The sequence below is a fragment of the Vigna angularis genome, chromosome 2 (genome assembly GCF_016808095.1).
Source record: "Vigna angularis cultivar LongXiaoDou No.4 chromosome 2, ASM1680809v1, whole genome shotgun sequence".
Classification (NCBI taxonomy): Eukaryota; Viridiplantae; Streptophyta; class Magnoliopsida; order Fabales; family Fabaceae; genus Vigna; species Vigna angularis.
The window spans coordinates 38,861,889-38,886,400 of NC_068971.1; the positions used below are offsets into that span (position 1 = coordinate 38,861,889).

General features: G+C 34.6%; 3 protein-coding genes across 3 annotated transcripts in view; 1 reads left to right on the forward strand and 2 right to left on the reverse strand.

Annotated features, from left to right (window-relative positions):
* LOC108328969 (insulin-degrading enzyme-like 1, peroxisomal) overlaps nt 1-9,328 on the reverse strand; it is a 35,708-nt gene extending 26,380 nt beyond the window's left edge. Inside the window, exons 1-6 of the mRNA XM_017562904.1 lie at nt 9,010-9,328; nt 8,810-8,885; nt 8,095-8,162; nt 855-946; nt 712-785; nt 580-623 (exon numbers count right to left, since the gene is read on the reverse strand). Of these exons, the coding sequence (XP_017418393.1) occupies nt 580-623; nt 712-785; nt 855-946; nt 8,095-8,162; nt 8,810-8,885; nt 9,010-9,129 (474 nt within the window). The 5' untranslated portion in view covers nt 9,130-9,328. The remainder of the gene's footprint in view (nt 1-579; nt 624-711; nt 786-854; nt 947-8,094; nt 8,163-8,809; nt 8,886-9,009) is intronic.
* A 1,326-nt stretch (nt 9,329-10,654) lies between these two features.
* Nucleotides 10,655-13,443, reverse strand: LOC108327811 (putative disease resistance protein RGA1). Its single transcript, XM_017561524.2, has one exon. The coding sequence runs from the start codon at nt 13,371-13,373 to the stop codon at nt 10,794-10,796; it is 2,580 nt and encodes an 859-aa protein (XP_017417013.1). The 5' UTR covers nt 13,374-13,443; the 3' UTR covers nt 10,655-10,793.
* Nucleotides 13,444-19,221: 5,778 nt separating this feature from the next.
* LOC108327017 (putative disease resistance protein RGA1) lies at nt 19,222-22,288 on the forward strand. The gene has a single exon (XM_017560678.2). The coding sequence runs from the start codon at nt 19,382-19,384 to the stop codon at nt 21,971-21,973; it is 2,592 nt and encodes an 863-aa protein (XP_017416167.1). The 5' UTR covers nt 19,222-19,381; the 3' UTR covers nt 21,974-22,288.
* The last annotated feature ends 2,224 nt before the right edge of the window (nt 22,289-24,512 follow it).

Consider the following 24,512-nt stretch of genomic DNA (forward strand, 5'->3'; position numbering starts at 1 on the left):
CATTAATATTTTAAATGCAATATATCTTAAATATCAATAGAAGGTGAGGATATGTGTTGCACAGAGAAAAGAACAGAGGTTTGGGGTTCAAAGTTCAAAACAATCATAGTTTAGAGAGACGAATAAAGGGTAGGTGAGTTAAGAAGCACCGGAAACTATATCCTATAAGGGAATATTTCAAATTCTATTGAATAGGGAAATCGGATTTGCCTCTAACCCACCCCACACCCCCAACTTAAAGTGAGGTTGTTATGAGGGAAAAATCGGTTTTGCAAAAAGCCTTACTCTAGATCCACAATGGCCACTACTTTGGCTGCAATTGCAACCACTACATCCACTATTCAAAAAGGCAATGATACAATGTAACATTCTGTGGCCACTCTGCACCACTATAGAGTGCTATTGATAATTAAGAATGTGTATTACACTATTCCCATCATAAACAAAAATAGAGGAGATCTGCTATACTACTGGAAAATCTGTCTCCTAAAAGCAACACTGAATTTCATCTCAAACAACCAACCAACCAACTTTACCACAAAGCCCCCCTAAAAATGATATAAAAGCAATAGCACATACCTGGTTCATTCTCCATCCATCAGATAATAAATTCTTCTTGTTTTCTGTAAAAGAGAAAGCAGAGGAATAGTATGCCAATAAGAAATAAGGAAATAAAACAAAACACATCAAACAGCGAAAAGATTGGCTAACCCGAATCAACAGCTTTAATTTCCCTCATGGTGGCATCAGGAGACATCAATGGTTTAGTAAAGAACTGAGCAAATCTGGAAGACAAACATACTTAGAACTTTTATAAGGGATTAAAAGAGGAAACAATAAAGAGCAGGACCTACCTGTCCAGGGCCTCTTCAAAGCCGTCTGTGTTAACTTCAAAATAATAGTTGGTGTGTTCAGATGATGTAAAAGCATTGGTGCTTCCTCCATGCTGCATCAGAAAAGCAGACACAGCAATGAAACCAAAATAAAAACCCTTGTTTGAAAAAAATTTAAGAATATTTTTAAAAAATAATAAATCAATGGAATTGCTCCAGCTTTCTAAGCCCCAACTGATGCTGATGTTTAATACAAAATAAAAAAATTGAAACTCTTAACCATCTTAAAAGTAGAATATGTATCAGCATAGATACTAGCAGAGTAGTAGGCCAGATGCATCAAACTAAAAACATAACATAATGCAAGCTCAAAAATTGCAGCTATGAGCGATTGAAGTCTTATACAGTTTGCAGAAAAACAGAAAAGTCTAATACAGATTTTCCCCCATTCCATTCCCTTTGCCCTTCTCCCAAACAAGCCCTTGGGAATACTTGAGAGCAAAAGAGACCACATTCTGACCGCACCACAAGAACCAAAAATGCAGGTCTTAAATCCTAAAAGTTTAAAAACATGGCAAAGTCATTGTGGCGTTTAATAAATACAGACCATACATGACAAAACAATCATTTTAAAAAGGTATAGTATCTATGCAGTTCATTTTGACCTAGAAATATGTCCCCTATATTATAACATGTAAACAGGAAACACATCTCTGTTTCTTAAAGTCATACTCACCTGTCAAGAAATTCTAATACAGATATTTAAAATCTGCCATTTTTCCCACTCACGCACTTCTCTTTGCAGATACTCAATCATGTTATCAATACTCAATCATGCTGACGCTCCACAAGCAATTCAGAATTTGCTTCTCCTTATTCGAGTAATGCTTTTTGTCAAAATATATTTTAGGAAATTTTTCCCATGTATTTAATTTGTGATATTCTCTATATCTTGCTATTATTACTAGTATAACAATCCCACAATTCCAGGGATTTGTTCTGTAAACTGCTTTTATTTCCTAAAATATTCAATAAGCTCCTATGTGTGTGTGTGTATATATATATATCCAATGTATGTAAGGAGACAAATAATAAGAAGTATATTATTTCTCCTAAATTTAATATGGTATCAGAGCTCCCGATCCTTGGGAGCCTTTGACTGTGTGATTTGATTGCAGCGTTCATTGCTGCCCAACCCTAGAATTTCATTAAGACCATCCTAAAAGGAAATGCCAGATTCAAGTCATGGGATGAAGAAGACTCCATGATCGTGGCATGGCTATGGACTCAATGGTTCTGGAAATTATTGATATGTGCACGTTCCTCACTTCTGTGAAGGCTATATGGATTGCAATAGAGCAAACCTACTCTAAGCCAAAAGATGCTGCCCAGATTTATGAGGTGAAAGTAAAACAATAGCAGTCAAACAATACACTAAAACTGTCATGGAGTACACAAATCAACTCAAATCATTATGGATGGAATTAGATTATTATAGGGTCATAAAGGCCAAGTGTTCTAAGGATTCAACAATTCTAAGAGAATACAATGAACAAGACCAGGTGTATGATTTCTTGGTAGGCCTAAACCAAGAATATGATCAAGTCAAAATCCAAATATTAGGAAAGGAGAAGGTTCCTGGACTCAATGAAGTAATGGCAATTATTGAGAGTGAAGAAATTAGAAGGAGTCTAATGCTAGAGATCCCAATTGCAGATACTAGACTCTGGAGCCTAAGACCATATGACACCATTCCCTAAACACTTCTCCACATATTCCTCATGTCCCACCAGCAAGAAAATTTCTACATGTGATGGAACCCTCATAAATATAGCTAGACAAGGAGACGTCCAAATAACCCCAACCATAATACTACAAAATGTTCTTCATGTCCCTAAATTATCCACAAGTTTGATATCTATACAAAAACTTACCAAGGACCTCTAATGTAATGTAGTATCTCATAGCAACTCTTGTATATTTTAGGACAAGAAGTCAGGGAGGATGATTGGACATGCTAGATAATGGAATGGCCTTTACTACATGGAAGATTTGAGTCTGCCCATCAAGAGTCACTCTCTAATATTTGAATCCTCCATGACCACCAAAGAAAAAATCCAATTGTTTCATTGTCATTTGGGACATCCTTTATTTCAGGTCATAAAGTTAATATTTCCTTCCTTGTTTAAAAATTTATATCTAGAAAGTCTTCATTGGGAGGTGTGTGAGCTTGCCAAACACAAGCTTATACCTTTTCCTATCAGCAATAAAGCAAGCAATTCTCCATTTTAAATTGTTCATACGAATGTGTGGGGTCCCTCTAATATTCCTAGTACATCAAGGGCTAAATGATTTATAACCTTTATAGATGATTGTACAAGGGTAACATGGATTTTCCTTCTTAAACACAAATCTGAGGTCAGCTTTGTTTTCTACAGTTTGCTTCAATGATTAAAAATCAATTTAGGGTTAATATAAAAAAATTAGGTCTGATAATGCCAAAGATTAAGCCTAAACACCACGATTGCACCTTCTTCTGTATTTGAGGCATTAATTTACACAAAATGAAAAACAAGCCATGGACTTGGAGGAGGCAGTGGACAAAACAATACTTGGCAGCTAGTCACCCTACCACCAAGAAAAAGGGTTACTAGGTGCAAGTGGGTTTATACTGTGAAGTACAAGGCCAATGGGACTATTGAGAGGCATAAGGTGAGGTTGGTGGCCAAGGGGTTCACCCAAACATATGGAGTTGATTACTTAGAGAATTTTGCACCAGTTGCCAAAATGAACACAGTTAGAGTAATTTTGTCATTAGCAACAAACTATGATTAGGAACTACAACAATTTGATGTAAAAAATGCATTCCTACATGAGGATCTAGAAAAAGAAATATACATGGAGATACCACCCGGATATACGGGACATGATGGAGGACCATCCAAGCTCAACATAGGACCTTTAACAAGAGCCATGTCTAAGAGAATCCAAGAGGAAGAGGGAGCACTCACTACTTTGCTCTTATGGAGTATTAATTACTAAAATCTTCCTCCTCTTTAAATAACTTTACATTGTTTTGTAGGTCATTAAATAAAGCTTGGCAAACACTTGGAGGAGTAACCAAGCAAGGAAAAGCAAAGGAGCTAAAATTGAAGATGTCGCTGTTACCGCTCAGATGCATGAATTTTGTACAGCCCAGCGTCACCGCAGACAGCAACTCCATCTTCCTCTGCAGTTCTGCTTAGCTGGCAAACTTAGCTTGCTTCCCAAGCTTCCTTTCATTGCATCACGTGCCTTTAGAATAGCTTGCATAACACGTCTTAGAAGTTCTCCTTCATCTATAAATAGGGGGCTTCATCCTTTGTAAATTCAACTTTGAATTGATAATGAAATGCTGTTGAGATTTCTCCAGACATTCTTTCAGAGTTCAAACACTTTGTGCCTATTCTGCACATTATCCTCTAGCTTCCTTCCCTCTTGGAAGGCTTTCGGAGCTTGAGATTCCTTGATCCACTCATACACCTTCATTGAAACACTCATCAGACACTTACCGTGCCTCATCGTCATCCAACTAACCGCTGCCTTCTCTGGTTTTGGAAGTGCTCGTGATTAAATTGCAAGGAAGCTTCCATCATTTGGCATCAAGAGCCAGTCGTTTCAGTCACGCTTCAAGAGCTAAGTGTCTCGTATCCATTCCTCTGTTTTTTTTTCCGTCTTGTGCTGTTCATATATGTCACTGTTCCATTTTGTTTTTCTGGTTTGATTCTATGTTTGAGTGAATGTTTGATTCTATTCACTGTTCGTTAGTGTTTGTTCTTCATTTTAATCGGTGCAATTCTTTTAATTGAATCCAATTCACCTAAATTCATCATTTCCGTTTTGTATCACGGTCATGTGCAGAAAATCACTGCAGTTTTAATTCCGTCAAGTAATTGCTACTGTTTTCAGCTTCGTTTTTTTTTCGTTTTCTTTGAGTCGTGTGCATCTACTAAGCTCTATGTTGATCCTATAAAGCAATGACATCAAATCAGCTTGATCATTTGAGTTAACAGCAGTGCACACTACAATACTCACAGAATTGCAAAATGTGTGGTTGAGTTCCTCCAACTTTAATTTCAGATTTTGCAATACGAGGCATGTCTGATTTCATCATGTGCATCTCCTTTTTGTTCAGATTTATTGATTGTAAAACTTGAGACAAGTTTCTTTGATGCATTTATACATGTTTCAAGTGTTAACAGTTACAAATCAACAATGAATCACAAAAAGAGTAGTTGAGTTGTTTAAAACTCTGTTTCGGTAATGTCACAATACTTTCAAGTTTTGCACCGTCCTTGATATCATTGCTTGTGTCTTAGGCCATTTTAATCTTCTAGCTCATCTTTTCTAAGCTAGATCTAGTGCATAGGACCATTCTTCTATCTTGTTTGATCCAGCCAGCCTTGATTCTATGCAATTTTTTTCAATTCTAATGCAGATTTCTAGTTTTTTTTTGCTGCATAATTAGCAACTCTGACTATGATTTCGAGCATGTGTATGTTTCTGTGCATTGCAACTGTTTGCACACATTCATTTGATCATTTAAAACCTGCACTGTCCAATTGCTCTTTTCATAGCCAAGGTATCATTTCACATCTTGAACCATCATTTTACTTGAAATATGCAAGTGCACACCTCATATTGAGATCTTGTCTGTTTTAGATCAGTTTCATTGAGTTTGGAGTCATTTTTGGTGAATTGAAATTGGTTGGTTACTGTTCATATGGTAAATTTTGAGCCAAATTGGTATTGACTTGCTGCATCACCAAATTTTCCTCATTTTTAAGTAGTGCACTTGTCATCTTTTACAGCAGTCAATTTCTTTGCTGATTGAGTGCTTGGACACACCTATTATGATGATATAAAGCTGCTTGAAGTGTCATTGAGCAGTTGACTTCACTGCCATTCAAATTCCATACTGTTGTTTCTTATTTTTCAGCCACTTTTACTGCTGTTGTCATATTTTTAGCCACCATCTTATATTCAAATTGTAAACTGGTTTGGCAAAAGCTGGGGATCTTGTCCCAAACACAATTAAATCCATACACAGGTGTAAACCAATCTGAAAAAGGCAATTAAATCCCGGCAATCCAGTTTACACATCAAAAACCAGAAAACACAAGTTCTACAGTTCTTTGTGGCATTTTGACAAACAGTTTGGAAATTACATCAAACAGTTTTACAGCACATATTTTCCTCACTGTTTTGAGTCTTTTCTTGCTTTTATAATCTGTTCTAGACCCTATCCTAGGTTCCTTTTGAGTGCTACCTTTTGTTCTAGCCGTATATCACTTGCATTCATCATTTTTGGCTTCCAAACTATGTTTAAAAACTGGTTTTTGGTTAACTAATTTCTAGTGCAGCAGATTTTCCATCACCTCACGGTTTCAGTGTTTGACAGTGGAGTGTGACTTCATTTTGAGGTGATCCAAGTTCCAACAAGCTTCCTCCAAGAGGGTAGCATACTAGGAAGTGGAGAGTTTGTAGAATTGGCTACAAAGGTTGTTCTCCAAGCTGCATTCTTGTACAGTTTTCAGCAGCATTTCCCCACCCTTCACACCAAAAATTTCACATACTTTTGGAGCTAAACTACATTCAGATTTGGTAGCCTCCCTTGTATACATAGAATAGCTCATTTTTCTCCATTTTTCAGCTTTGTATCACGGAACCTTTGAAGTTTAATTGCTTTACATTTCTCAAACTTAAAGTAACTTGGAAAAATGCTATCCAAGCAATTCCAAGTCTACTAAGCAACATTGTAATAGTTAGTTCCCACTTATTAGAGTGAAAGTGTGTCAAGGGGCTCCAAGTGTCACTTGCACTTTCACATAGGGCCGGTTATCATTGTCTTCCATTTCCATTCATTTATTTTCTTGCTTGATTGTCTTTTATGTTTTAAGTCTCCGTGATACTTAGGAGCGCGTTTCACATAGTTAAACCTTCGTTTGGTTTCTAGGAGCATAACATCTTTGCATTCCAAAAAGGTTTTGAAAGACTTCTATCTAGAAACTTGGGTGAGAAGCGTCAGGAGACACTCTGGCTAAGGAAGGACAAGGTTTCTAAGCTTGTCCATTGTGACTCACCTCTCCTTCCTGGGAGCTATTCGGTTTCATCACCTTTAGAATCTCTATAGAAGTCATTTACCAAAAACACCTCAAATTCTCTTTTCAACCAAAGGAAGCACATTTACAAGCTACACTTAGAATGTTCCAGTATTTAAAAGGGACTCTAGGAAGAGGAATTTTGTTCAAAAGAATTAAGAATGCTAGTCTTGAGGCATATACAGATGTTGATTATGCAGGTTCAATTGTGGATAGGAGGTCAATTACTAGATATTGTACCTTTCTTGGTGGAAATCTAGTAACTTGGAAGAGAGAAAACAAAGTGTGGTAGCTAGATCTAGTGTTGAAGAATAATTTCGAGCAATGCAAGGAATATGTGAATTTTATGGCTAAAGATTATATTGGAAGACTTAAGGATAAAGTGGGATGAACCTATGAGGTTATATTGCGATAATAAATCTCCAATTAGTATAGCCCACAATCCAGTACAGCATGATAGAACCAAACATAGTGTGGTGGATAGACATTTTATCAAAAAAAAGTTTGACCGTGGTTTGATTTGCAAGCTATAAGTGTCCATTCAAGGTCAACTTGCAGACATATTCACCAAGGGGCTGAGCGGCAATAATTTTGAAAGGGAATGGAAAACACTTATTCACCGGCTTGAGGAAGAGTTTTAAAATATATTTTAGGAAACTTTAGATATTGTTCTCATTATTTAATTTGTTATATTTTCAGTGTCTTGCTATTATTACTACTATAACAATCCCACAATTCCAGAGATTTGTTCCGTATAATAGGCTGCTTTTATTTCCTAAAATATTCAATAAGCTCCTGTATATATATCCAATGTATGTAAGGAAACAAATAATAAGAAATATATTATTTCTCCTAAATTTAATACTTTTGACAAAAATTTCAACAGTGACTGACATTCTTATCCATAAGTGCCAATAAGATTAGGAATTAGGATATATGAAACAACCATTAAATATTTTGTTCGACTTTTTCATTTCATAGAATGATGGATAAATAAAATTGAAGAGCTGAAATACATCAGGAAAAAAAAGGTTAAAAATAATTGTTGCCTATTTCCATAATGAGTGGCAGCTAAATTCCATGGCACTTTTCACAACTTAAAGTAGCAGACATCACGATACCTCACTAATATACTTGGAGTAGCTATCTTCAACTGGGTATTTTTCACTCGCATAAAACAGCATGTGTTCTGTCAACCAAAAACAAGGAAATAACCAGAATAAAATTCTTGAAATAAATTTCATTTCAAACAAAAAAAAAAAAAAAACAGGTAAACTGTCAGCACCCACCCATTAGCCATTAAAATATAATTCTTGGTATAAATAATAAAGTCCAGATGCTAGAATCTAGTATCTTATTTTTCTCTATTCCTAGCAGCAATGCATAACGTTCTATATCTCAAAGTATGAACCCAAAGTGCTCCAACTACTATCTCCTCTTTTTGATGTCTACACTCTATCCTATCCTCTTATCAAATATATGGATTGCTTAACGTGTTTCCCACTATCACAAAAGGTCCCATTCAAATCCTCTATCTCATTTCCCTCTCCTGTAATACAATACTGGTTATGCCAGTTTCAAATAAATTGTCGCAGTTTCATCACGTTCCCAAACAAATATGGCCGATGTCGCCAAAATTGCGGTAGCGGAAACAAAAAGGCCTTAACATTGAGGCCAAAATCATGCTCATGGACCAGTTTTAAAACCATTATAAAATACAATTGCATTGTCAAACTTCAAACAAGGAATCTTCTTCAGATTCGTAACACATCGAACAGAATCCTACACAATTCGAAACCTATACGCGACAATCAAAGCAGGAAAAGGAAAAAATACCGAGGAAATGGGCGAGGCCTTCGAGGCCAGCAGGATCACTGAAGTAACCGACGCCAACGTTCATGGAAGCAGCACACTGCAATGAAAAAATATCGAATCACAGAAACGAAAAAATCGTGAAGTGAGCGAGTGAATTTATACTGAAAAAAGAGAATCTGACCCTATCGGAATCAGAATCAGAGATCGAAGAGGAAGTCGACCTTATCGGTAACGGGATCGCTAATGAGGAGCACTTGGAGCGAGTTGCTAAGCACGACTCTTCTGTAATCCCTCTTGTCGATGCGAGCCTTCACGATTTCCACGTCGTCCTTCACAGCCATTTTCTCCCTCGCTCTGATTACAACCCTAACTCGTTCTTGTTCAGACTCGGTGGCGATGGAAGGTAATGATTGCGTTTTTCTGTTATGTTCCTTGCGCTCGAAACTCGAATTGAGAAGAGTGCTGCGGAAGATTGATATTTCTTGGTGACAAGTAAAAGTAAGGAAAGACGACGACGAAGACTCTATTTTTGTACTGGTAACTGAGTTGGTTCAGTGTATTTTGTAATTTGATAAAAGAATATAAATGAAAATTAGATAAAATACAAATCCATAAAGTTTGTTAAAATAGAGAATAAAAACACATAAAAGATTAAATAATTACTACGATAAAAGAATGTTTTTAATTTGAGTAAAAAGTATGTTAATTTAAATATTAAAAAGTAGGACACGATAGAAAACAATAGTGATCATAGACGGTCTATTGTTTAGATTAATTATGTTCAAGACCATTAATTACATTATAAATGATTGTTTGAAAATCTTAATGAAATATAACAACAATAGTGGACAATTTAGATAAAAACAAAATTAGAAATCAGCATTATTGCGGCGGCTGGCTGACAAGATTCATGCTGATTGTGTTAGTGGAAGAAAATGAACTTGTCGTTTGTGAATTATATTCGGTCAATCTTAGTTACAAAAGGTATAAATATAAAAGAAAATAAGCACAAAAATAATTATTATAAATGTAAAGCCTAAACGTATTTTATAATGTTAGAAATGGATAAGTTATTTTCATGTTACACATTTTATCATAAGTTTTTATTTTTTCATTATTGATAAGTTTATTTAGATTAATATAATAAATGACAAATTAATATAACTAGAAGATGAGATTATTTGGTTATATTTAAGATATATAATGACAAATTTTAAGCTAGTAAATATACATATATGATTATATGGTTAATATTTCTAGGTCACATATACATTATTTAAATGTATTTGGGTTATTATTTATTTAGTTAAAATTATAACGTGAGTTTGTTAGTAAAGTTTTTTTTTTTTCAATTTGCAAGAATTTTTAACCTTTTGCAAATTAATCTGCAAGAGTTTTTAAAATTAGACGAATTGACTTAAATTAAAAATCAAGCCGAACAAACTTAATTCAAAGGTGAAGTTAATAAGTTTTAAAACAAAATTAATTTAATTTATCCAATGAAAAAAATTGAAATTCAAGATATATCAATTACTTTATCTAAAATAAATCATAAAAATGAAGATAATTTATTGTAATATAATTCAAATCTCATATATTTTAATTTTCAATTTTTTGAAATTGTTAAAATTTCCATATCCGTAAAACAACTTACTTTTTACAAAATTATGCAACAAACTTTTAGAAGAGAAAGATAAAGAATTTAATTTGATCTTTATTGTGATCATCCTTTCTCGTTTTTTTACGGTGTATTGAAAAACATTTTCAAGAATATACCTTTTAAAATTGTATAAGAGTGATAAAGAGTTACATATATACCATTAAATATTTTTTAAAATATCTATTACCCAACAACACATGAAGGCATTCTAAATTGAAATGGCCCCAACTAATTTTCTCGAGAAAAAAAAATGAAAAACCATAAAACAATGAACACTATGAAAAATACCTTAATAAAAGAAAAAAATAAAGAAAATAAGGGTCTTGGAACTACGTCTTGCTCTTCCTATAATTCTTCAGGCTCCTCTAGTTCATCAATCATAATGATTTTTATGTGTGATATTTTGGACCAAAGCTCCCCAACATGGGGTTGATACTTTTTACATAACTTAGGACAACTTCCAATTTTCAAACTTTCAAGTGCAGTGAGGTGGTCGATGTTATCAGGGAGAGATACCAAATTTGGGCAATCTATTAAACGAAGTGCTTTCAGACCAGTCAGAGTTGTCAGCCACTCTGGAAAAGTTTCAATATTGGGGCAATCTAAAACAAGCAAGTACTGTAAGGAGTTGGCAGCTTCCTGAAGCCATTCAGGCAAGGCCACCAACTGTGATAATCTTGAAAATGCAACAACTTTTAACTTCAGCTTGGGGCTTTCTTTTTCATGGTGGCTCTTCCACAGTTGCAAGTCCAAATTACCGCAGCCACCAACAAACAATGTTTCCAATTGAGGAAAATTTTGACTATCCAGCGACAAAGACTTTAGACTCGGACAGTCGAAAACATTCAATGTTTTAAGAGCAGGGAATTTCACCCCTCCGAAGATGGACTCCACATTATGGCATGATTTAATGGACATTATTTCAAGCGAGCCCAAACTGGCAATCTCCTTGTTAGGAAAAACAGATTGCCTTGTGCTAAAGTTAAAATAACGAAGACTGATCAGTTTCCTTAATTTTTTGGGCAATGCTTCAAGCTCCATGCATCCGTCAAGCTTCAACACTTGCAAACTTTGGAGCTTGCAAATAGACTCGGGGAGTCTCTTAATGTTGTCATTGTAGCCTAAGTCCAAATATCTCAGATGTTTCAACTTAGAAAAGTTACGGGGCAAAGTCTCAATTGTCGAAGACCGTAAATCCAAAACTCGCAAGTATTTGAACTTTGACAGACAAGTGTTGAGTACCTCTGGAAACAGTATGGTTCTCAAAGCTACCAATTTTTTGGTGAATAAATTACCAAACAAATTGCTTTCAGCAAAAGATAGATGCCGAACATTATCTGGAATATATTTGATGTTGGAACTTAAATGTACACACTCATCCTTTGAAACAAAGAGAGCGAGATCATGCACCAAATCATGTATTCTAAATTTATAAGTAGTGCCAAACTTTACAAAATCTTGAAGAAAAGATCTTGACTGAAGTTCATCCAAATATTGATTGGTCACATATTCAAGTGTCCTGTTCTTTTCTGGTAATGCAATGAGTCCAAGTGCCCCCCAAAGCGAAGTCATTTCATAACTATTGAATACATAATCCTTTGGGTAAAGGGAAAACAATGCAAAACATTGCCTCAAATAGGACGGCAAAAGATCATAACTCAGTTTAAGGGCAGGTAAAATGTCATCATTTTTCTGAGGCAAATTCCAAATTTCATTATGACTCACATATTCCCATTCACTAGCCTCAAATTTGGAGAATAGTAAACTACCTAATGTTCTCACAGCCAAAGGAACCCCTCTGCATTTTTTCACAATTTGTCTCCCAAGGTTTATTAAGTGAGGATGTTTTTCCTCCTCTCCTTCTTTAAATGCCCACTTGACAAATAGAGACAATGAGTCCTCCTCAGAAAGACCTTCTAAATTGTGAGAGGGCAGTGTGCCCATCATGGAAGCAATTGAATGACTACGTGTGGTCACAAGGATTTTACTTCCTGCTGCACTTAATTGGATTAAATTCCTCAGCTCAACCCATTTAACACGGTTTTCGTTCCATACGTCATCCAAGACAAGTAGAAACTTTTGACCGAAAAGTTTGTTTGTGAGTTGATTTTGCAATTGCTCCAGATCCAACGTCTTCCATTTGTGTTGTCGAGAAGGAGCATCTGCAGAAGCTAGATCACTGGCAGAATTGATGATTTTGATTATCAGTTGCTTGATATCAAATTCGTCAGAAACACAAACCCACATTCTCAATGGGAAGCACTCCCGGATCTTGTTATCATTAAATACAAACTTTGCAAGGGTAGTCTTTCCCAAGCCTCCAATCCCCACAATGGGGATAACAGATAGACTAGTATCATCATCATTAGGATTCTGCTGCATCAAAAGCTCTATGATCTTTTGTTTGTCGTTTTTCCTTCCTATCACATCTAAATCACTCACACGGGAATGTGTCATATCTCTCCGATGAACAACACGTGTGTCAACATCAATTATTTGAAGAACAAACTTATGCCTATCAGATGCAATCTTGTCTAGTCTGTTGCTGATATCTTTAATTTGTTGAACCATTTGGTAACGAAAAAGAAGTGGATTAGAGGTTGAGAAGAAGTGACTTACCTTGTCTTTGGTGCTACCATGACCTTTGACCACTTTATTTCGTAGTGTTTCACACTCGAATTCATCCAAAACATCTTCGGCATCCAAGAAGATATTTTTGAGTTGAGTGAGCCATTCTCGCAGCTCATGATTGTGATCTTGCTTTTGTTGAGCATCTAACAGAACAGCCTTAACTAAAGAGAGAGTCTTTCTAAAGTGTCGGAGATTGTCGTATAAACCCACCAATCGAAAAGCTTCTTGAAAAGTATCAGAAGCAAGTTTTGCTACGAGTGAGTCTGCGATGCTGAAGAGAAATGATTCCGCCATACCTAAAATGCAAAAGGCAGGGATGAGATGGAAAGGAAAAAGTGTTCCTAAGTCAAGTCATGCCACTTGCTCTGCTACCACCGATTTTATTTTATTAAAAAGCAAGAAAACTAGTGATATCAGTCTACCTTTGCGGTTGTGTCCATAAATTTTAATAATATAATTTCCAGAAAATAGAATTGGTTAAACAAAAAGATTTTTTTTTTCATAAATGATAAAAATTAGTAATCATATTATATTTTGAAATTATACTTTTCCAAAGCAATTAAATACCTGGTTTTAGTTTTATCTAGTTGTAATTTAAACAAAAAAAATATGCCTAAGAAAGTTGTAATTGAACCTTCTGTCAAATAAATTTCTCTAGAAGCATTTAGCGGAATGGTAGAAAATAATTATGCCAAATCTTAATAAAATAAAAGATAAGATAGTCAACCATTTTTAGACGGGAAGTTTTAAAACCGGTCTAAAATGTTGGTTTACTATTCAAAAAAAATATGCGAAAAAATATATTTTTCAGTAAAAAGAGTTAGTTTTTATTTACCACTCTCAATATTTTACAATGCTACCCTAGACAAAGAAAAGGAGAAAAATAATTGTAGCTTTAGACAAATATAACTTCCACAAATTAATTTATATAATTTTTTATTTATACCAAATATTTTATGTATTGGGGAGAAATTCTTCAAACAGAATTAATTTTGAAAATTTATATATATTTTTAGATTAAATAATAGTTTGAGCAATATTACTCTCTTTCAGAACAATGGAGAGATAGTCACGGGTACATTTAGACAAGGTCTGCCCATAATTTTTACTAATGGAAGGTATATCAGATGGAATCATACTAACTTCGAGCTATCTTTACTAAAATAACCAGGTTGTCCGGGGAAAATAAGTGCACTGTTGCTATGACGAGGCTGACTTTGAAAAGCTTTAAAGATCATACAAAGATGATTATCTGTGCCATCAGTGGGTGTCTTACAGACTCGAGTATTGAACAATATATTATTGAACAATATATTATTGAAGAAAGTTATTAGTTTTATGTTTAAGAGTCTATTGTGTTGAAAATGATTTGGTTTTTTTAGTTTATGACTTTTACCCGTTTAGTCTGAAGTTCATGTCTCCCCAATGCTGAGTTTTTTTTTGTTTTGCTTAGGGGGCTAATAATTTACAATGCTTTCTTTATTTCTGTCGGTAATAATATTTTCTTGTATGTTCTATAAATACAGGGTTGGGAGAGATGATGCCTTTACAACTATGGGAAACAAACCATGGATCCAGAACGGAGGTTACTGAAGAAATTAAAAGTTGAGGATGCAGCATAAGCAAGTTTTTTTTTTTTCTCTTCTCTTATAGATATTCAGGTAATGTGACCATGCTACCTATTTTTTGAATTTTCTTTACCTGAGTATGTTTGTTTCTATATATTTGTCTAGAAACATTGAACTTCAAGAAAACTAGGGATCCGAATTTGACAAATAATTTAAGGGGAAAATCATCCATGCATTTCATACTTTAATCTATTTATGCATTAACATGTGAAATTGTTGATAACAAGTTTTTCCGAAAATACACTTTGTATTATGACTTACCATGTACGTACATAGATTATTTATAAGCTCTTTGACATGATCATTCAATTATATGTATTAATTATAATTACTATAATTAATGAACTTCATTACATGTTATAATCATTATTAGAAGTATTCTTAAAATCTCCTCAAACAATTAATATAACAATTTGTAATTATTCACATTTAAGTTTATTCAACCAAATTTCTTTTGTCTTTATCCTTCTTTTCCCTACATTTCGTTTTTGCAACGTCTATCCTGAACTTGCTTCTTTAATTAATAGTTGGATTTTTGGTAATTTATGGTTGTGATATTTCACCTATTATCTTTAATATCCAAAATATTCGGTAATTTATGGTTGATGTTGTACGCGATTTTTTACCGGTGAATAAAACTAAAATGACAAATACAACTTCTATTTTTTAACAAACTCCTAAATAAATACATACAAGAAATAACAAACTTCTTACAATGTTTTACCTATTAACAATACAATTTTATTAGCTTACCCCTCCTTGGGGCTGGTCCTCCACATCAGTGGCACCAAGAAGGACAAGTTCTTCTCAATCTTATCTGCTACTTCCTCAATCAATCTCTCTTTATCAGCACTAACTAAATTCTAGGCCTTGGAGAATTCATTATCGAACTCCTTGTATTCTTCTGCACCAAGCTCACAATAGGCCAGTATAAGGGTTCCTAGACCTGCATCAGCATATTCATACAAGTGCTCCATGGTTTTCTCTTCAAATTTCCTTCCATTCTTGGCAATTCTTTCAAACACGATGCTATGAAAACAATACTCAAGGTGGGTCGATAGGGTGAATCACAGGATAAATTTTGGAACTCATAACCATTTAAGGTTATAGGCAAGTTTATCACAAACTTGTCTGCACCTTTTGTAAAGAAGCAAAATCTTCCCTTCTTCATCTTCCACTATGACTGACATTCGCTTCCTTAAGCTATTGAATTCTAAAACATTGAGAAGCTTGTATTTCCTGCACATAGAAACCGATTAATGAAAATATGTATCATAAACGGGAGAAAATAAATCATGAAACATAGTAGATAGAAATAATAAATCAATTGGCTACAGAGCATTTTAGAAATATTAATACTGGGTAGGATTAATAAAGTGAAAACAACATCAAATAGAACGATTACGCAGAAAACTATGATGTAGACACAAATTAAATATTCTTTTTTTTTTGGTTATTTTAGATATTTGAAAATAGTACAAGTGTAAACTACAAAATCACCTACTCTATGAGCAGCTGCAATAAACTGGTCATGTGAAGATAACTATGCCAACTTCAGATAGTGAAAAATGCTATTTAAAGCTCTTTTTGTTGAAAAGTACTTACTGTTATCAGATGAAAAGTTAGTATCAAAGATCATGTGCACTCTTAAAGAGTAACTAGACTAAAGCTTTGCATATCGATATTCAAAGATAAAATGTAGTTGTAGCAATCAAATTGAAGAGTTATCACATAGACAAAACAATTGATAGCTTGAATGAAACAACTGACCTTTCACGTGATGGATTTGGTTTAAAATCCAATTTGAATGACTATTGATACAATGGAATGGGAACAATGACAAGGAATATAAAAAAGAACATTCGAAATCCAAGAAGAGGACACAGAGGTAAAGCAGAATTGGGAGATGGATCTAGAGTGGTTCAAGAAAGAAAAAAAAATGACACATGTTCTGTTAAATAAACTAACCTATAGCAACACACACCAAAATAATATTGTTTCTGATAATTTAATGTATTATAAATTGAATGCCACAAGCTATTTAAATAGCCGCAGTAGATAACAAACCGTGTACACAATAGAAACTGAAAAACAGAATTGTAAAACGAGCCTAGCTTCACTAGTTGTCTGGGCAAAAGGAAACTGACCCAATAACTAACTAAAATAGAAACAGACCCATTAAAGATCAGAAAACAAAATATTGCAACTGAAAAATAAAAGACACAAAATAAAATTCTCTCAAAATTACAAATAAACTCCTTTCTTAATTTAAGTTTATTTAACATATTCCCCTGTGCAGAGAAAATGATAGGATAACATAGATAACCCCATCGAAGGAATCCCTACGAGCCCAGTACCCAAAGCATGTACTGTAAGACCAAATCCGACTTATGTTTGCTCCAATATTAATCACTATATAGTAATTCAAAATCATGAAGAAATTTATTAGTTCCAATTCTCAGCTTTAACAAAAATATTGCATTTGCATCAATATTTAAAGGCAAAATACGTAGTAAAGTATATATAAATGAAAAAAGAGAATATATATATATATATATATATATATATATGGTTTGTTAGGTGAAAATTTTGTTTTCTTTACTTTAAAGTTTTGGAATTTAAACATCCTATGAATGTTCCCTGCAGATTGTTTCTCCTGGGTTTGAAGAAATATGGGAAAGGAGATTGGAGAAATATTTCTCGCAATTTTGTGATCTCTAGAACCCCAACACAAGTGGTTAGGCATGCTCACAAGTACTCCATAAGGCAACTTTCAGGAGGCAAAGACAAGAGAATGGCTAGCATACATGACATAACAACAGTGAATCTGACAAACAACCACAACTTCTTCAGAAGACACCAACAGATCCACCTCACCACATGTACTCTCACAGCAGCAGCAGCAGCAGCAGCCAAATTCTACTGCAAGCCCCATTAGTTCAATTAGTGAATCTCTAAGAATGCTATGCAACAATAAAGTGAATCCATGACAAGGGTCAATTAACGTTTCTGCGAAGTGATTTGTTCTAATAGACAAGGAGTTCACATGAGATTGGTAAGAAAAATTATTACTGGAAGAATCCATTTTGTAGTTGAGATGTAAAGTTTACAGTGATGTATGAGTTTATTTGAGAAACCACTTCCAGACAAAACTTGTTCAACTTGATTTGGAGATATGATTGTACCGAAAAGATAGTTTTAACAATAAACAAAACCATACAAGTATCTATGTCTAGTTGGCTACTAGTGAACTTCTTTGTTCCTCCACATTTGTGTTTTTTTTTTTTACTAAGATCGATCTGAGTTTATGTTTTAAGACATTGCACTCAATTTTATGTGACAAAGAATTGTATGAACTAGTTGTTTTTCTTTGTTCTCTCCTTTTTCACGTTAACATAATGTGCATGTAGTAATTCAAGAATCAGGTACTTCACGTGCTGTTGAGTTTGTTTATTGTTGATAAGTTTAAATGATTCCACTAGGAAAAATTATTTACATTGCCGTCACAGCTTGCCACCAAAACATTTATCTTCCCTTTCCTTCTTGCTTTTCAACCATATGGGCATCAATATCAAATTAACAAAATTCTAGTATGGTAACAATGTCAACTTTTAATGGGAGATATTATTGTCATATGCAAGATACAGTTGAAAATAAAGTTAAATGTTGGTAGGTACCATTGATTAAAAGTAATAGTTTAGAGTTTGACATAATACAAGAAAACACACTATGGGTTTTTTGAACTGACTTCCCCAAATAACACTTGCTGTTTAATTTAAAAATTTAGAGGATTCAAATCTTTTAGCAAAAATTGCATTTGGACATAAAAAAACAACTTTGGTAACTGCATCTCGTTTAGGGATGACAAAATATATTTGCCTTCGCGTGCGACAAATAGTTATTATCCACGAATATTTATTATTTGTGGATAATAGATAGCATGTATTTTAATATTCACTTGAATGCAGATATTATATTATTGGATCTGTAGATATATGTTACCTACGAAAAAAAAATAATAATTTAATTTATATTTTTTAAAAAAAAATTATTACTTTACAAAAGAGGAAAACTTTTCAATTAAAAATGACGTAACCTTGATTAAAAATCCAAATTATCCAATTGTTGGTTTCTCTCAAAAATTTTATTAAGAAATTTTCTTTTATAGTTTTAATTTGTTCGTAGTCTACTAAACATATAAATTAACTTAGTTTTAATTTGTTCTTAGTCTACTCATATTTTAATTTGTTTATCAATTAATATCACATTTTCAACAATTTTATCTTAGTTTTAAGATTTTTTTTTTTCTATAATCGATTATCAAGACTTTTTATTCAAATTTCAATATTAATAATCAATTACAGTTACTATAATCGATTATTAGTGAAATCATGGCTCATGCATCATTTTAATACGTTATATGTAATCGATTACCTGTAAGGTGGACGACTTCACCTTTTATCCTATAAAGAAGTGAAGTCGTACATTTGAAGTATATAGGGCTGCACACCTTACCCATTTACTTAAACTAAAAAAGTTGCCTGTATCGATTGTCTTGATCCGTAAAAAAGTGGAAAACCAAAAAAGAAAGAAGAATAACATAATTCCACAGGGTAGAGAAGTTGACTTTGAGACAAGAGTTTTGCGTTGTTCAGATCTGTGCTGTTTGGGTTGATGATGATGGCCGAATCATTTCTCTTCAGCATCGCCGACTCACTTGTAGCAAAGCTTGCGTCTCAGCTTTATGAAGAAGCTTCTCGGGTGATGGGTTTGTACCATCATCTGCAAGAGTTTACAAGCACTCTCTCATTAGTCAAAGCTGTGTTGCTGGATGCTGAGCAAAAGCAGGAGCACAACCATGAGCTGCGGGAATGGTTGAGGCAGCTCAAACGTGTCTTCTCCGATGCCCAAGATGTGCTGGATGAATTTGAGTGCCAAACGCTGCAAAATCAAGTTGTCAAAGCTTATGGTACCACCAAAACCAAGGTTGGTCGCTTCTTCTCAAGCTCTAATCCACTAGTTTTTCGTTATAAGATGGCTCAACAAATTAAAGATATCTGCAACCGACTAGACAAGGTTGCAGCTGATAGACATAAGTTTGGTCTACAAACAATTGATGTTGACACACGTGTTGTGCATCGGAGAGAGATGACACATTCACATGTGAGGGATTCAGATGTAATTGGAATGGAACATGACAAAGGAAAGATCATACATCTTTTGACGCAGAAGAATCCCATTGATATTGATAAAAATATCTCTGTTATCCCCATTGTGGGGATTGGAGGTTTAGGAAAGACTACACTTGCAAAGGTTGTGTTTAATGATGACAGGATAAGCGAGTGCTTCCCATTGAAGATGTGGGTGTGTGTTTCTGAAGACTTTGACATTAAGCAAATGATGGTCAGAATTATCAATTCTGCTAACGATTCTGCTTCACACTCTCATGCTTCTGATTTCCAACAGAATTTGAACATACTAGACATGGAGCAACTGCAAAAACAATTGAGAAACAAACTTGTTGGTAAAAAGTTCTTACTCGTCTTGGACGATGTATGGAATGAAGACCGCGTTAAATGGGTTGAGTTGAGGACTTTAATACAAGTAGGTGCTGCTGCAGGAAGTGCAGTTCTAGTGACTACTCGTAGTCACTCCATTGCATCCTTGATGGGCACGGTTTCCCCTCACATTTTACAAGGTCTTTCTTTGGAGGATTCAGTGTCTCTGTTTGTCAAATGGGCATTTAAAGAAGGAGAAGAGGAAAATTATCCTCATTTGATAAATATTGGCATAGATATTGTGAAAAAATGCAGCGGGGTTCCATTGGCAGTGAGAACTATAGGGAGTTTATTATTTTCCAAATTTGAAGCAAAGGAGTGGAAATATGTGAGAGACAGTGAAATTTGGAATTTGCCACAGAAAAAAGAGGATATTTTACCAACACTTAAATTAAGTTATGATCTTATGCCATCCTATTTGAGGCAATGCTTTGCTTTGTTTTCCCTTTACCCAAAGGATTACCTTTTCGTTAATTTAGAAGTAATTACGCTTTGGGGTGCACTAGGACTCCTTCGGTCTCTGAAAAAGAATATGACACAAGAAGATGTTGCCAATCAGTACTTGTATGAACTACAGTCAAGATCTTTTATTCAAGATTTTGTCAGCTATGGAACAGCTTATACATTTAAAATACATGATTTGGTGCATGATCTAGCCCTGTTTGTTGCAAAAGATGAGTGTCTACTTGTAAATCCCGGCATTCGAAGTATACCTGAGAGTATTCGTCATCTGTCATTTGTTGAAAACGATTTGGATGGCAATTCAATCAGTTCAAAATCAGTAGGTGTGAGAACCATTCTCTTTCCTAAGGCTGGTGTGGGTGCCAAGAGTGAAGCTTTCTTTACATTGGTTTCAAGGTACAAATACTTGCATATTTTGGATTTAAGTTATTCTTCAGTTGAAACTTTGCCTGATTTCATTGGGAAGTTAAAACATTTGAGATCTCTCTGTCTTCATAATAATAAGAAAATCAGGGGACTCCCTGATTCTATTTGTGAGCTTCAAAGTTTGCAAGAGTTGGACCTTGGTGGATGCATGGAGCTGGAAGCGTTACCCAAAGGATTAAGAAAATTGATCAGTCTTCAAGATTTTGTCATAACCACAAAGCAAGCTGTTTTGCCCGAGAATGACATTGCAAACTTGAGCTCTCTTCAGTATTTGACTATTGAATGTTGTGATAATGTGGAGTCTTTATTCTCAGGGATAGAACTTCCTTATCTGAAAGGATTGAGTGTTATTAGCTGTAAGAGACTAGAGTCTGTGCCATTTGACAGTAAGCATTTTCCTGCAATAGAGACATTGTGTATTGGGAACTGTGACAAAATAGAATTGTCCAAGGGTCATGAAGGCCAGAAGTTCTTCTTAAAGTTAAAAACAATACAGTTTCTTTCACTGCCACAGATACGGACATTGCCTCATTGGCTTCAAGGATCTATTAAAACACTGCTATGCTTGAGACTAGATCACTGCCGCAATCTTGAGGTGCTTCCCGATTGGCTGCCAATGCTAACTTGTTTGAAAGCACTTGACATCAAAGGTTGCCCGAAATTGCGTTCTCTGCCAGATGGCATCAATTGCCTCGCTGCCCTTGAACGTTTGGAAATCATTGTCCATCCTGAATTATTCAGAAAACTCACGCTGCAAGTCAGAGAGCATTGGGACCAAATGTCACACATCAAACGAATTAGCATTCTTGAAAGTAAATAGAAGAGGAAGTGGAAAGTTTCAACTACCTTGATAAATGTTGAAGGCCTTTCCTTTTTTTTTCTCTGTAATGCAGATTGTTTTTCTAAAGCATTTTTTAGTTGTGTTTTGATTTCTGTTTCATGTTGTTCCTTAAAACCATGGATCGCACAATGGGTGATTGCTTGGTGTAGACCATAATGATGATATCTCTTCTATGTTACTCTTTCCTTTTTCTTGTATAGAAATTTGGACTTTGATGGATGAGCGGTTCATTTTAGAACCTCCAAGTGCGTGACAGCTGTTGAAAATCTCGTAATCTTGTGAATTTTTTCCTTTATGATCCATCTTTCATTTATATTCACCTGCCAGTGACAATCGAATTATAAATTTAAGAATCTTAAACTGTTGCAAATTACATGTTGAATTAGAACCCCAGCATGGAATATAAAAGAGGAATTTAAGTTACCAATCCACAAACAGGGTATAAAAAATTAGAAACTTGTGGTAATAAATGTTATTGTTGAAATGCCTTGAATTTCTACGTTGTCCCTTTATTTTCTTTGTTTCATATGTTTCTTAGTTGTAATGGGGTTTAAAGGGGCGGTGACCTTTTTATCCTTTTATAAGGTTAAAAGGCATCTGTTTCAGTTATCTCTCTCATTATTCAGAAATAACAAACTCTCGAACTGTGGTGGATGTAGGTCACTTTGACTGAACCACATAAATTTTTGTGTCATTTTCTTTCTCTTAATCTCTTCCTTTTCATATTGTCATAACAATTGGTATCACGAGCTCTAGGTTACGCTAGGGCCTGCTCTAGAGAAACGCAATGTCTTTGTATAAATTTGATATTGATAAATTCAATGGATCGAATTATTTCACTGTGTGCAAAATTGAAGATGAAGGCGGTTCTGGTGTATCAGGGGTGCGCTGCAGCACTAGAGAGTGAAGATAAATTACCTGCGACTATGAGAGATAATGCGAAGAACGAGATGTTGGAAACAGCCCACACTTTGATTCTCTTGAGTTTGACTGACAAGGTTCTACGAGAGGTGGGTGAAGAGACAACGCTTGCAGGGATGTGGACGATGTTGGGAGATAAATTCCAGAAAAAATCCCTAACCATTCAGTTGTATCACGTCTCTATACTTTGCAGATGTCTGAGAATATATCTGTGAGAGATCATCTTGATAATTTTAATCGAATTATCTTGGATCTACAGAGTATTGGAGTTAAAATTGATGATGAGGATCAAACTATTATTTTATTATGTTCTCTATCGAAATCATATGTTGGTGTATGTTTCGTGGTGGCATACAGCTTGCCGAAATCATACCGCTTGTGACGTACAGTGATGCTGATTGGGAGGTTGTCTAGATACTCATCGATATGCTATAGGTTAGTGTATGTTTTTCTATGGTGCCTTGTTCTTGGAAATGTAAGAAGCAAAATCGTGTTTCTAAATATTCTACCGAGGTTAAATATAGTTCAACCTCATCTGAAGTTGTGTGGTTACATGGTCTTTTGGAGCAGTTTGGATTTTCTCAACCTACATCCACACCTATTCATGCCAATAATACTAGTGCTATTCAAGATGGCTACAAATCTAGTGTTTCATGAATGTACAAAGCATATTGAAATAGATTATCATTATATTTGAGAAGCCTTGACCAACATTGTCATCTCTCTACCTTACATGGTTAATATATTTACCAAAGCCTTGTATAGACAGTGTCATCAATTTCTTATTGACAAATTGTGGCTGATTGACTTACCAGCATCAATTTGAAGGGAATGTTAATGTATTTTATTATGTCTTTATAAGTCTTTATAAATCAGCAATTACTTTCTATAAATAGCAAATTTCCTATAATTCCTTCTTTATTGCATATCTTTTGCAATCTCCAATATTAATGTAAAAATATTCTATGCTACCTATTTAAGAAAAGAGGGTTGCTGAATACTAACAATTATAAGCAAAGAAATCTCTTATATACTTTCTCTTGTCTTAAATGCCATCCAATTTGAGGCAATGCTTTGCTTTGTTCAACCTTTACCCATGTGGCTATGCATTTGATAGTTTTGATGTTACATCACTTTGGGGTGCATTTGGTCTCCTTCCATCACCAAACAGAAATCAAATATTGAAACACGGTGCAAATCAATATGTGCGAACTATTTTCAAGATCTTTTCTGCAGGATGCTGTTGACTACGGCATTGGATTTTCCTTTAGAATACATGAGTTGGTGCATGATATGGCACGCTATTTGGGAAAAGACTCTATAATTGTTAGATACACCTTTGTATTTAGACCAGAACAATGTCCAGCATCTATCTTTTCCTGAAAATGTTGGAATTCAAAATTTTCCAGTCCACAAATTTGTTTGTGCGAGAACCATACTATTTCCTACCCCAGGAATTGGAGCCAACAGTGAAGTTTTTTTTCTTGAATGCGTTTCACGATGAAACAGCTTGCGATTTTTAGATTTAAGTGATTCTGTGTATAAAACTTTGCCTCCTTACATTGGCAAGTTGAAACATTTAAGATATCTCAGTCTT